Source organism: Cydia splendana, chromosome 20, assembly GCF_910591565.1.
Source record: "Cydia splendana chromosome 20, ilCydSple1.2, whole genome shotgun sequence".
Lineage (NCBI taxonomy): Eukaryota > Metazoa > Arthropoda > Insecta > Lepidoptera > Tortricidae > Cydia > Cydia splendana.
In genome coordinates, this window is record NC_085979.1 from 12,403,586 (window position 1) to 12,418,458 (window position 14,873).

At 36.6% G+C, this 14,873-nt stretch overlaps 1 protein-coding gene across 1 annotated transcript; it reads right to left on the reverse strand.

Moving 5' to 3' along the window:
• Positions 1-207: 207 nt before the first annotated feature.
• LOC134800560 (solute carrier family 2, facilitated glucose transporter member 6-like) lies at positions 208-10,016 on the reverse strand. The gene is made up of 9 exons (XM_063773047.1): positions 9,785-10,016; positions 6,662-6,891; positions 5,601-5,693; positions 4,543-4,773; positions 4,116-4,245; positions 3,573-3,659; positions 2,955-3,172; positions 2,098-2,280; positions 208-1,313 (listed from the first exon to the last, which is right to left on the reverse strand). The coding sequence occupies exons 1-9, from the start codon at positions 9,828-9,830 to the stop codon at positions 1,047-1,049; spliced, it is 1,485 nt and encodes a 494-aa protein (XP_063629117.1). The 5' UTR covers positions 9,831-10,016; the 3' UTR covers positions 208-1,046.
• Between the last annotated feature and the right edge of the window lie 4,857 nt (positions 10,017-14,873).

The window sequence follows — 14,873 nt, forward strand, 5'->3', positions numbered from 1 at the left end:
CACGTAGGTATTCGTAAACCCCTAGCTTACCCAGCTATAAATTTAAGCTATTAAAATAGCTAGCTAAAAATGACAACAGAACCATATTTCAACCAACCTTGTACTTTTCAAGAAAAAGTATTATTTTAGAAATCAAAATCTACTTGGACCATGAATTCAGTTGAGAATGTTGAGATAAAACAAGCTGAAAATTCTTATAATTATTTTATTAAATTAAGTTATTTATAAGTACATAGGATATATCACTGGTTATTTATACCACATTTAGGGCCAGTTGCACCAACCACATTTGACAGACTGATCAACGTCAGCCGGCGCGCCCCGGCGCTTTACTATGAAACTTTCCATACATAAAAATTTAGCGAACTCTTTAACGATACGAACAGTTTGGTGCAACCGACCCTTAATTACATAGGTACACCTTTTGTTTCTAGAGAACACTTAGTTCAGGACCCATTTCAGGAACTTAAAACATTTAATTGAAATTTTATTTGGAGTGTCACGTGACCAAACACTGTCATGTTCAGGTTCAATACAAACCTCATCATATTGTCGTCATCAATCGATTTCATCCAACTTCTGCACGGATATGATGGTCGTTCTTGTCTACGTGACAGCGTGATATACGTCGCGTCGCTTTCAAGCACCCGGTGTTAAAAAGTGAAAGTTATTTTATCACGTGGATAAAACTATCCATAATACGCCTGCTGGTTATAAACCTCTTATTATATAGTTTGTCAAAGGACTGTCTCGTTTCAAACATAGACAGAAAATGATACTATCTTTGTCTTATACTAGTACTAGCACCCAAAAGAAAAGGACGAGTATAGTTTTATTGTTCTTATGTCTTATGTACTGACAAATTTGGTTTGACCAATTCTAGCTACGATAGCCCAAACACAGTTAATATGATATAATTTTATCACATTGGCCATCAATTGCTCATTCGGTACTTCACGTCCACTGTTGAAAATCATCACAGATCTATAATAACTAAAATAAGACTTGTCCCTGAAATTATTTTTGTCAATCTTATTTTGTACACATTACTTATTGTCAGAAATAGGTCTCGCCCACCGCCTTCCCTCCTTTATCCTCGCCGTAAACAACTCCTCGATGACATAAGGGTTCATGCCCTTGGTCTCTGGTATCATGTAATAGGTACATAATGTGCAGGCGAAGGCACAGCCCGCGAATACGAAGAAAACAACTTGCAGGCCTATGAATTCAACTGCTGGCACAAAGACGAGAAGAAGGATGAAGTTGACGAGGTACAGCCATAGCATCATAATGGATTGCGAGAAGCCTTTTACCTGTAAGAAAGTAGTTTCAAATTGAAATATATTGTTGTAAGTAGATAGAAAATTAAAAGGCAAAGCAAATTAAAAGGATCGTCAAGTTGGTATATCTGCAAAGTCCGTTTATCTATAGAGTTAGACCATACAAGTCTGCAACAATTTTGATAGCACACGCAGTGAAAGTGTATTTTAATCGTCAAACTTCTATGAAATTATGCTATCAAAATCATTGCAGACTTTTCTTTGTCTAACTCTAACACTGTTTAATTTTGTGTCTTCTTAGCACATTCACCTTTTTTCATATTTTATCATCTATGCCTTTCTCTCTTTTCCTGTAACTATCGTTATACTTGCCTAGTGAGGTAAGACACACATTTATAAAACATGATACCACATTAGAAAACTTCTGTTAAATTTCTAGAGTCGCACCAAGAAAAGTCTGCAGCGGATTTGATAGCCCACGCAGTGTAACTGTTATTTATACGTCATAATTTCATAGAAGTTTGACGTTTAAAATGACACTTGCACTGCGTGGGCTATCAAAATCGCTGCAGACTATTCACGGTCTGACAACATACGATAATGTCAAAATTATGGATAGGTACAGTCACTTGCAATAATACGTGACTCAACGAAGGCCGGAAAAATATCTGACACGATCTTATTTGTAGAGCCATAAGAGCCTGTTACATATTTTGGCGGCCTACGAAGAGTAACATATTATTGCAGGTGACTGTACAAAAGATAATCAACAGCTCGTTAGATTTGACAGACGTTAACGAAAAACGCCAAAACTCACCTCAGGAACAAATACTTCGGCCAATAGCACATACGGTATCATGCCACCGCCAAAGTTGAAAACGAAGCAGAAGACCAATATGACGGCTGGCACCAGCCACTCGGGGCCAAATGGCCAGCGCATCATAACACCCAGCAGCACCATACAGACACCGTTTATAGCAGATGCCGAAGACAGTAAGATCTGAAAAATAAGGAACGAAAATTTTTATCTGAAGATATCATTGAAAATCGTATTTGTGATGAGACTTTTCTGGAGAGTCTAATCTGACATAGTATCAAATCATCTAGTCGTAGAAACTAAAATAGAATTATATGTCTCAATGTTCGTAAATATAATTTTGCATGGATTTTATAGATATCGACAGTGGAAATTTCAAATGTCGTGAAAATACTGACTTCAATTGAGTCGCTTAACTTCAAACTCGGGTAAATCCATCTGTCAGCTTATGCGATTTTGGTATTAAGAAAAGGTAACAGGGTAGATATTTGCTGAGAGGGTCGAATGGATTTACCCGAGGTTGAAGTTAAGCTACACAATTAGTGTACTTATGACAAAATATCTCAATCAAAGAACACTAAATATTGATGTCAGTATTTTTGTCTCTTTCGATCTGCATCTAATACTATTTAAACTTCGCCTCTTTTATCGTTACATGGGCTTAGGCACCTGGCTGAACGTAGTGTAGATTTTCAGGCAACAGATCCAAATTAATAACCTCTTGCTGAATGCAGCATGCTCTAACGTAGTATGTAAGTGAAAATTTCGGCAGTTCCAATTCTCTTCAATAGTTGGAAGGATTTTCATACGTAACGATAAATTCATGCGATTCCAATCAATTTTGAAATGTTTCTTACCCGTCTGCCAAACAAATCCGTGCATGCTGCTCCAGAGATGGCTCCCACCATCAAGATGGAAGCCAGAAGAACGGCGCACAAGTCAGGCGATAGAGAGGGGGTGGCCTTGAGGAATAGAGTTCCACCGTACACTTGGATGGCGATAACTCCCGTGAAGATGGAGAGAGTCAAAATTATAGTGACGACGATAAAGGACCAGCGCGCTCCAGGAGAAATACCTAGAAAAAATTACCTAATTGTAACTGGACTAACAATGAAAGGTGCCCAACTGTCCGGCTTCGATTTGATTTATTTTGATATATGTTAGAGGGTAGTTTAAAATAACAGACACGTTTTTCTAGCTGTTCAATTTTAATTGGGAAAGATTGTCCTCCAAATTTCTGAAAAGTAACTAAACCCTCTAACTTCTTTAGAGAGTTTTGTTCAAGCAAGTTGCTAGTTAATAGGTTTGAACCATCAAAGATAAAGACTTTTGCTTTAGGTACCGTTAATACTCGTAGGTGCTATAATAGAAATATTTAGCTGAGAATGGAATGAGAGACAAAAAATTGCAGGAGTCTTCAAAACAAAATGATAAATTTAATGTAAGATGGACAACAGAGGAAAAAATAATCTTACGGAAATATTGCATAGGTGATAGTTTTGCAGGCGCAACGAATTCTTCATTCGCTAGATTTTGCTTTTCGGGATCCTGTGTCACGGGTTCTGGAAAAAAATAATCTAATGATAGCCATTATTAACTAGGTACCTACCTAATTATAGTATGAACAAAAAAAAAGATACAACCGAATTGATAACCTCCTCCTTTTAGATTTGGAAGTCGGTTAAAAAGGCAACATACATCCCACATACGGAAGCTTGGATCACAGCTAATTGATTATATAAAATCCTTTGCCTTAGAGTTTCGTTATTAGAGCATGTGCATTTTTCCTTAAAACCCCCAATATTAATACCCCCAATAATAAAACCGGCCGAGAGCATGTCAGGCCATGATCATTGTAGGGTTTTGCAGTTACCATGTCCGTATGCTTATAAGCCGACTTAACAGGGGGCTTTATGGATTATGGATTAGATTTTATGCACATTGGACGTAACACTCAAAAGGGAGTATCTTTGGACTTTGGACTTGCAGTCTATTATATCTATGTCAATTTGTTTTACCTTCAGTCGGCACTAGTGTCACAGATTTCTGCTTGTTGTCTTGATTGGCTTTAATTTCTGCCATCTCATCGATTACAGCCTTGTCTTTGGTCGTAGATGCACGGTAGAAAGATAACGATTTCAACGCATCCTGCAAGAAAAAATAGACTAAGCTCGATCTGTTTATATTGTGCAACATTCTATTCATAAAATAGCCCTGACCACACCTTCACCATAACCCTATTAGTAATATAAATTGGTACATAAAATTTTCTTAATGAAATTTATAGAGGAATGGATAGCGGATGAAACAAGGCGCCAAAATTATCTGCTACTCTGGATTACTTTTCAACGAGCTTTTATTAGGTCGATCTGTATGTATTTATTTTTTACAATCCGTATTGGAAACCTTATAACTACTGATTTATTAGGGGATGTATCAACTTACCTCATGTTTTCCAATTAAGCACAAATACACCGGGGTCTCAGGAAGCAACCACATTGTGAACGCATTCGCGACCGCCAGGCCGAAGTTTATATATGCGATGTTGTGGTACGTGGTCAACCAGCCAAGGATTATGGATACCAGGGCACCTAAAGCGTACATGACTGATGGCATGGAAGACATGAATCCTCGACAGGCATCTTCGGACACTTCTGCTGCGAATGCCCAGGCTACCTGCGAATCAAATCAAAATTCTAAATATCTTTATAAGTGCAAACAAAAGTACGTTGCAGTGAACCTCACACTAGGCATAGCGGGGATCAAGATCATGTCGAGTTACTAATGTGTTGCGGCTCTAAATTTAGTTACTTGAAAAAGTGCCAGAAGATAGAAAAAGTAGCCCTACGAGTTAATTTCTGTGGATCGGACGCAACAACCGATCGTCGTCCACTACAAATAACTAATATTTCAGAATATCTTCTGATTCTTCATAGTTCCAGATGGATACGAAGGTTTGTCTGCTTTTGATAATAAAGTTCTAACCTTTTATGGTATCCTGGTAGGGTAGGATTGTTACTGAAATCTTGTATGTTCCCATTTATCCCCGAATCAACTAATTTAGTTGCGGTGGTGCTGTTCTGTCGTAGTTCTTAGTTATGTTCGAGTATTATCACGACTTTATAAATTTTGTAGCTTTAAAGATATATAGCGTCAACTTATTATTAAACTATATACTTAAGTTTTTTTTTAGTGCAAGATATTATCGCTGGCTATTAGTACTTTTCTTTCCACAGGAAACAAATATTCATCGCGATAATACTAACAACCCCAAACACAACTAGTTTGCGTTGTTGAATCACAGAGTTCCCATGGTCACCTCCTGTCTCCATCATAAGATCAGCTCCATGTCGTCATAATATTGCATTGATGACAATCATCCGATTTACATATGTAAGTATGCAAAATTTCAGCTCAATCGAAAATCGGAAAGTGGGTCAAATTTAGCATCCAATATTTGACCAACACTAACAAAATAGTTAAACAAAAGCTTGTAAAAATACCTGCATAAGTAAACCACCGCTCACGCCAAATAAGCACCTTCCAATTAATAACATAGGAGATGTTGTCCCGTAAATAACAAATACCCACGATACCTGAAAGAACAGCAATAAATACATTGAGTGTAAAGGCGGTAAATAAACAACAATTCACGAACGAGTGTGACTTGAAGCCCGGAGCTAAAGGCGAAAGGGGATTGTTTGGTCAATCGACTGAATTCATTGATTGCTCTCTGTAGTAGTTAGCAAAATGTATCGGGTATTGCATACAATACAAGTACAGACAATGCTTTTCATCACGCTTGTGCAGAAAAAATAGGGCAGAAGTATACCACTTGTGGCTACAGTATCCTTTGTTGTCATTTATCTTATAATGTACGATAAAATTAATTTATTTACAATAAATATGATAAAGCTTTAAAAACATTTTTTAATAGGTACCATAGTGTTCTATATAGGTACATTGATTTAAATTCAAACTGATCAAAAACGGTTCAAGTGTAGCCAAAAACAGTGCTTCTGCCCTTTTCTTTTTGTTTAAAAAGAGAACACATTTGTTGTGTACACATGCTAATATTGAGATCCGAGCATAATATATGAGTGTAAAGTTCCCAAGCGAAAAAGTTAAGCATCTATCTTGGGCCACCCACGGTCCACTTCACCATCAAAATTCCATTGTCCGCGATAATTATTACGCTATTTTTTGTTGATAGTGATGTTAAGTAAAACAAGATAAATGGATATTATATTACCTTTTTCTATCAAAACAGGCAATAATGTTATTATCTTGACAGGAGGTAAGATTAGGTATTGTATTATAGCAACTTTCTGCAACAAACACTTCAATAATATGACTAAAAAATCATTCTGATGTCAGTGTATGTATGTTCGAATGAAATGTGTCTGTAAGAACGTTTTCACATTGTCCTTCGTCCTTCGTTTTCAAGGCTTTAGGGCGCGTTGTTCAGATAATTTTGAGCACCTTAGCCACTCTGATATATCTGACGGCGACTGTACATATACCTACTCTAGGTATAAAAATAACAATAGGTCAAGAAACTTACCGCAACTACAACATTAGTAAAAATACCACTCCACCTCCTCCCAAATTTATCTACAATGACTCCACCGAAGGGCGACATGAATATGCTCGAGATGTAGGGTAGACTGCCCATGAGGGCTTCTTCGAAGAGACTGATGGGTCCTGAGAGGGGCGTGGACGCGCTCTGTAGGATGAGCAGGGCGTAGGACGGCCATACGGTCCCGGAGCCGAGAAGGAACTTCGGGAAGGCCACTGGAAGCATAACACTCGTAGCAATGTTATGTTTTTAGAGCCAGGTGCGCAAAAACAACATCATCGAATTGTCTCAGAGCGCTTTCACATAGTCTGATCCGATAACGCATGGCGGATGATCCTTGGATAAAAGCTGCTAGAGAGTACCTTATGGCATGAAGTTCTTTTTTAAGTTACCATTTAAACAATACCAGTAAGGGGTCCCTTTGTTTGACATAATTATTGAAAGTCATAATGTAATGATTGTCAGATTATCATTAGTTATAATTCTGAAACCGTTAAATTACAGGATTTTCGTAGGGTTTATCCTACAGATAGGTTAGGTTTGTTTTATGGTAATCCTGAAAAGTTACGCGTTTCTGAGAAAAACCAAATTATGACTAACGAAAATGTGGACAAACAATACATTATGACTTAAAATATTATGGGAAACAATAGAGACCCTACAAGTAATTATAAACAAGGCGCTTTTTAAATTTTTACTTCTGTGTGGTCGTATCTGATATCAGATCGGACACGTGAAAACGCTCTCAGTTCACAAGAGAATCATTTTAGAATGTTACAAGTCTCGTGTTACAATTTCGAAGTACGCTATGTCGCAGCTTGTAGGTACTTACCTACTGTATGGTGATGATAACACGTGTACCGTAAAATGGGGTGAGTTGGGACAAATCCGACGTTCAAACCTCAATAAAAGTTTATTTTTATATGTGGCACGTTGATGTATATAGGTACTTTAAAAGTGTTCCGCTAGTATGAACTTTAGTTTTTCAATAGTCTATCGATATAGACTATTATGATAGTCTGTCGTTTCATTTCATAGATTCAACGATAAACACAAAATAGTAGGAAATCCCAGCTCACCCCGTAGTAAAAAAAAGGGTTAGGGGGGATAGGAATTGAGTGAGATGGGATAGTAGTAGTAGTGTTGCTAGAATTGACACAATATTACAATAGCTTGACTTCTCAAGAGAATAAAGTAGGTATTTACATAACAATGTGATAACTCTGGTCTAAAAATACGATTCGACCCTCCTACATCCCTCCTTGCCCCATTCATAACCCAACTGCCCTCGTAATCCCTACTCACCCCATTTTACGGTAGTACACGCTGCCGCTCATGTAACAAGCCCTAGTCATTTTGTCAATTAATTAATTTTGTGGAGTGTATTTGCTGTAGTACGATACTCAGACGGCGAGGTAAAATAAAGTTACTATAGTACATTGTAGGAGAGGACGGAAAACCGCTAAATGATGGACGAGTGAGTTTGAGGACCGACACGTTAGTGGAGGCCCTCAAATAATACGAGTCCATCTTTAGCGTTTCCGGGCGAGACATTACATAGTGCTTTTCACGACTACTGCGAGGAAATAAGAAAACATTTGCATAACTATAAGTTCTAGCCCGCGATTTCTCTGGTAGCAAATTACTAGCCACTGCCTGTGCTGTCTCTTGAATTTCGGTAGGCGTCAGCGTAAGAATATCATTTTCTTCACTAGAAGAACTCATTTTGATAGCGAGCGTAGATATGTGTTTCTTGTATTTTTTAGTCAAACACAATTTACACTATCCAATTCAGTAAGTATTTTCCGATCCCGCCTTTTTTTACTTTTTTTATCACTTTTAAGAGTCGTTTTTCTGTTGTTTGCTTCAAACCGACTCTAAACTTAGAAGCGTTTTTGCTAAAAAACCACAAACAGCTACAAAAGTAAAAAACGCCTTAAGCGTGAATCGAATGAACTGAGTGAATGAATGAATGGTTTTGACATTTCCTTTTTTTTTAAAACAAGAAATTGGTCCTATAAATAACCTAATTTTATTTTTGAAGGAAAAAGTTGCACCAAAAAAGACCTTTTATTAATATTTATGTTTTAAATGATAGTCATTGCTGTAGCGAACCGTTACCAATGACAGATGATGTTAACAATGAAACATTGTAGTAGTGGTGGTTCAGGTGCTACAGCTATTGCCTACTTTCCAGCTTGGTTTTAGACCATCTATTGCCACATTTCCGAACAGTGGCGTGAAAAATTAATAAATTGATAAAAAAAATAGTTATTTTGATGATGAATCTTTGTTGCTGATGAATTATATGAGGTGTGCAATGTGTACTGAGGTATTCATCTTAAATTTCAACAAGTAATATTTTCAACGTTACATTAAGTGAATATGTACTTCTTCTGTAACGACATAATGACACTATTAAATGTTTGACAATTTTGTAGTGATATTATGTTAATTATGGCTACTTATCTACAGATGCAGTGCATAATCGTTTAACTAACGTTACGTTTCCGTGAAAATACGTATACTTACCCCTTTACCCCTACATCTGTATACTTAACGCTTTATAGGGTGCAACTTGTATTGTAATCGAAAAATGACCACCTTATGACATTAAATTTTTGTATTTTTTATTTACGTAGTATTTATACTTTTATAGGACGATAAAATGCCAATGAGGTTTTTTTGAATCTAGTCCATTAATGGGTTTATTCTTATTTTATAGAAAATAATAATACTATTAAATATTATTTAATATTTTATTAAAGTGGTTGCAGTATGATTTAACATGCGACATGCACTAATTCAAACTAGTGGCTCTGTGAGCTGTAGGGCCTCATGAATCCCCGTATTTAGGTTACTCAATTATGAAAAAAAAAGAAAACTGAAGAGACATAAAAAAAGTTACATTAATCTTTATGAAAAATGCGACCTAAAGAAAAGAAGATCCGGATAGATATAAGTCATATAAGACATACGTAGGTACGAAAGTATTTTTTACCCAGGTTAAAATGGCGACCTTCGCTTTCGCTCAGTCAGTACCACTAAATCTAATAAAATTTTACTCAAAAAAATAATTATAATTATATAAATATACAAAAAACTTACTTATGGTTGTCCCCAAACACTGACGCAAAAAGCTTTGAATCCTCATTTTGAATAATATATTTTTTTAAACTATTTTACACTAAAACCACTAAAATTAAACTAAACTACCGTAACGAGTACCAGGGGCACATAAAAGTTACGGAGCTGAAACAGCCGTGCGTCGCCGTATGCGCAACCGCGCCGAATAGCTCCTTCCGACATGAACTGCCAATTTTCCCCCTACCGTTATCACTAATCACTAATCACTATAGCCTTCGATACTAATCTTCCGTCTTACGCATCTCTTTCGTACTGACTTTTCGCACTATTGCTATCTTTGACGCGATGACCTTATGCGATATCCTTTTTTATTCCACCGCAAAGGAATTTTTAGTGCTTATCTTTAGTTTCTGTTAGTCAGTTTTTATAGTTCTACGTTGTTTCAATAATCATAGATATTTACATTAGAATTTTTATCTTGTTTTTATTAGTCATAATACAAGCATTATAAGATTGGCTGGCGTGGAAAAACATTGGCATTGTTTGAACCGAATAAAAAAAAGGATAATCTCAATATTGTCTGCAATGACTGACTTTGAATAAAGTGTGGAAGTGCTATTATAAACGTTAAGGTACAAATTGGAACCCGGCGACGTGTCGCGACCGCAGACGACAACTGCAGACATGTCGCTGTGTTAGTTTCGAACCCGAGTGCAAACCGCAGCGCGTTAGAGTATTTCATGAGAAGAGATGACTGACGTGTTTAAAAATAGTGATTTAGACCCGTCATGTCGTTTAATCTACTTAATATTAATTTAAATTTGCATAACTAGAGATTACATACAACAATAGGTAGTTAATATTTCAACCAGAATAGATACATACCATTTTTATTAATGAATAAACACAACCAAACACTTTCTTATTTAGATTAGGTATCTCCTTTCCTATATTTTTCCAAATTTTAATGTTTGCATATTTTTTGTGAGATGCATCGTAAAGTGCGAGATACTGGGCCACGTGGTTTAACAGTTTGTCTTTCTCAGAAACGGAAATATTCAGTTTTACAATGTATTGTTGTTGTCGTGACGTCAGCGGCAATACTGTCTGCGGTCTGGCTCGTGTCGCTGGCATCGTGTCGCTGAGTTCGAATGGTATTTCATATATATGTCGTAGGCCGATCGTAAGATCAGGCAGATCGTAATGTTCCTGTGTAATGTTTTGACGATAGTCACATTAAACCAATACATAGGTAGGATAGGTTCGTTAGGTTGCTTCAGATGCCCGAAGGGCAAACTGCCCAAAAATAGGAGCCCCGCGTAGCGGGACTCCGTCGACTCAGGGAACGAGTCAAAGATTTTCACGTTTCACGATATGCCTAGGAATTTCACGATATGCCTGATCTTACGATCGGCCGCCGACATATACATAGAAACCAGTCGCGACGCGGCGAAGTGTCGTCTGCAGGCACCTCTCGTCGTCGGGTTCCAACTCGTACCTTTATAGTTTCGTATGTGTCACCGCAACTTCATTGTAGAGTTAGCTTAGTTCGACTCCAATTATGTTCCAAGTCAAATGTATCAAAACTATCTGCCAATAACAAACTAACTTTGACCATACCTGTATGGTTTAAATCTTTGTGAATTATTATACCAAATTAAATACTGATACTTAACCCAAGTACGACGGAAGCTAGTACCGACGGACGGACGGACAACAAAGAGTTCCGTTTTTTCCTTTTGAGGTACGGAACCCTAACAATGCAGACGCGAACGATCTATTTCCCATATAAATTTTGTATTTCGCGCCTTTTTTTACTGACAAAGCTGGCTTTCCAGAGTAGGTATATAATAGGCAGGAAGTAAAATACCTACCAGAATGAAACCTATTTGAGTATTGTTTATTTAGCAGAACACGTGCACTGCCACGGTCACGGTTGACTAAGTTTACAAACAACTATTATTACTCTGTCTTGCAGTAAATTGGTCGTAGGAACTCGATTCCGGATTAATAATGTGTTACGGTTTTGATAAAGATTACTTTGATAAAGTCTTGAAGATCGCTTACACTGATCGGTGCCAGGTGTGCGAAACTACTCCCTTCGGGCAAACTCGGCTCCGTTCGGCTCAGCATTGCTCCGAACTATTATTTAAGGTTGACACAATTTGAAGACCCTTTGTGTGCACGACCACAGATAAGATAACGGCTTGAATTTTGATAACCCTAAATAGCCGAAAGGGATAGTGCCATATATTACAAAGGGACAGCATGATTTGACCCTGAACCGCTGTCAAACTGCGGTTTTGTAGGAAGTTTCCTTTCTGTACGGTAGTAGGTACTATTAATTATTCTGTGTCGGTGCAAGCGAATTGAAGTGAAAGTCGTGCCTGAGATACGCGCCAATTACCAAGACGATCGCCAACATCGTATCAAAACCAAATCAAAGGTATAGCAATTCGATATATTAGAATCGACCTCCAAGTCGTTTACTGTGCAGAAATAATTAGCTAATCAGCGTTTATTGGATTATTACAACTGTTTTAATTAGCAATCTTATTTATTTATACTTTTTAGTAGTAAAATTAAAATGCTGATTGCCTGAAATATTTAGAAAGACACAAAACGTAATCCTTTTATTCCGACTATAGTTTTTTCACCGGTTAAAAATACTTGTATGGGAACTGCACGCCGACGTTGCAGTTGGCGTGCAGTCGGCGTGCAGTTCCCATACCGATTGCAGTCGGGTTGCAGTCCATCTGTATCGGCCCTAAATAATTTCATTTTGTCATAATTTGCACACGCTTTCCGCTCGCACTTGTCTGTACGAGTATAATGTACTTATTAGCGTTACCGAGACGCACGGGCAAATGATAACAAAATTACTTCAAGAATTTAAATGTAGGTAAGTTGGAATAGGCCTCCTGCATACTTCTTGGTCAAAATTTTATCACGTTTGCGGAAACCAGTTTACGAAAATGAGAACCTTGTATATTTTTTGCATATCGGTTATTTCAAAGGTTTATTTTACGTATTGTAAGTTTACATGAATAATTGAATAATAATTTTAGGGATAAGTTCGCCTTTATTGTATTTATTTTACTATGTAACTGTATCTCTTTTTTTGTACCATAAAGCATATAAGTACATACGTAGACTTACATAAATACATAATTGGAATCATATACCTATACAACCAGCTACGAGCTACGGACATACGATTAAATTAAGATTTCGACATTTTAGATAAGTCTTTGCCGAATCCTATGAATTACTTAGGTACTAATAACTTTCGTTCGTATTTTTCTTGTAGACATCGCAAAGAAAAGGAAATCTAGGCTAATTTGTACGCTGCACTCTTACAGGCAGGATAGGTCAGTATTTGAGACTCAAGGAAAACGGGATATCCCTTCAAGTGGCAGGTACAACTCAAAAATTACCTTACGCCATTAGAAGGGATAATGTACTAGAGTCGTTAACTGTTATTGTGTTGTGAAGTGACCTTTTTCTAAAACGTATATATTCGATTAAATACTTTGTCTTTGTCTTTGTGTGTTTGTTGTTTGTTTGTTTGTGTGTGTTTGTCTGACTGTTAATTGTTGTCACAAATACACGGCACGTGCGGTTATTTTTAGCAACAAATCAATGCTTGAATAAATGCGAGACTTATAAGCAATGTGCCATACAAATTCACGTTTTTTATTAATCCTTATTCAACGGAAATTCGTTTTCATTTCTCATGGTCTGAAAGATGGTCATTGTTGTTCTAAAAGGTGTGCGGAAAATGATACGTTTCTGCACTAGAGCATTTTAGGTTCCAAGTACGATTTTAATATTTATTTACGATAAGCAATTGAAATTTGGGTATAAATGGATTTGTTATACAATTTCCATTCTGATATTTGACTCCCCATTCCATAAATAACGATACTTTTGCCTAAATTGTTAATTGAAAGTAGATAACCTCAAAAATACTATAAACATTTATACTTAGTCATGTTTTAAAAAACACATACATTTTCTTTTCTTCGTATTCGAAATGAAAAGTAGAGTATAAGCATGGTCTAATAAAACATGGTCTTCTATTCCCAGAGTGACACGGGCCTACGTCACAATAACATTGCCACTTTATTTCAACATAACATGTTACATGGGTACATTATACCTATGGTTAATGAGTTAAAATATTTCTTTATAATTTTATAATTTTCATTTATATGTATTTTATCTTAAATTTTACAATAACACGTCATTTTTAATTATTCGTTAGCAATATCTTCCGATTCACGAAAGAAATTTCAGACGTTCGGGTAATTCTGTTTACATTACTGGCAACACAGGATAGCGCTGTCACATTTGACAATTCGGATCTAGATAACTTCATGCCCTGACCGTCATCCTTGTCGAACGCGTGTTAATTGTTATTTCCTTCTCGCTCAGTGTCAGCAGTCGCAGTGTTTTCCAAACTTTTCACGTCGTAAGCTTGGTAATTAATGTGTAACTGTGAATTAGTTTTTCAAACGTTTGTCTTGTATAGATAAATAAAGTTTAATTTAATACATTAGATTTGTTTTATTTTACTATGTTTCTACATGAATAACTTAAAATTAATGCCGTTAAAATAATTTTCACCGTTGGTTAAAATTCTCCCACATTTTAAAGTTTGAGAACCTGTAAACAGCATGATGACGTAGGCCCGTGTCAGTTAGGTCATACGCGAATCTCGGAATAGAGTACCAGGCGGAGTATATTATTATACCATGAGTATAAGCATATGCAATAATTGCATAGGTATGCATCATTTCAGCCTCGGATGATTTGACTGATCTGGCTTTTTCGCGCTCATGAAAGGTTCATAATATACTTGATGGCTTCCCTTTTGAACACTCCAAGTAACTATCAGCGCTATATCAGTGGATAAAACCGTTGAATGTTTGTACGACAGCCGATTTTAAGCATCAGCTTTCAATTGATCATCTATTATATCATAATATTGTTTATTGACAGCTGGGCAGTTGACACTGCATTTGAAACTTTAAGATGGGGCAGTAAGACAGCAAATTCTATAGCAAGTTATACCTACACAATTCTAAACAAGGGTTATTTACATACT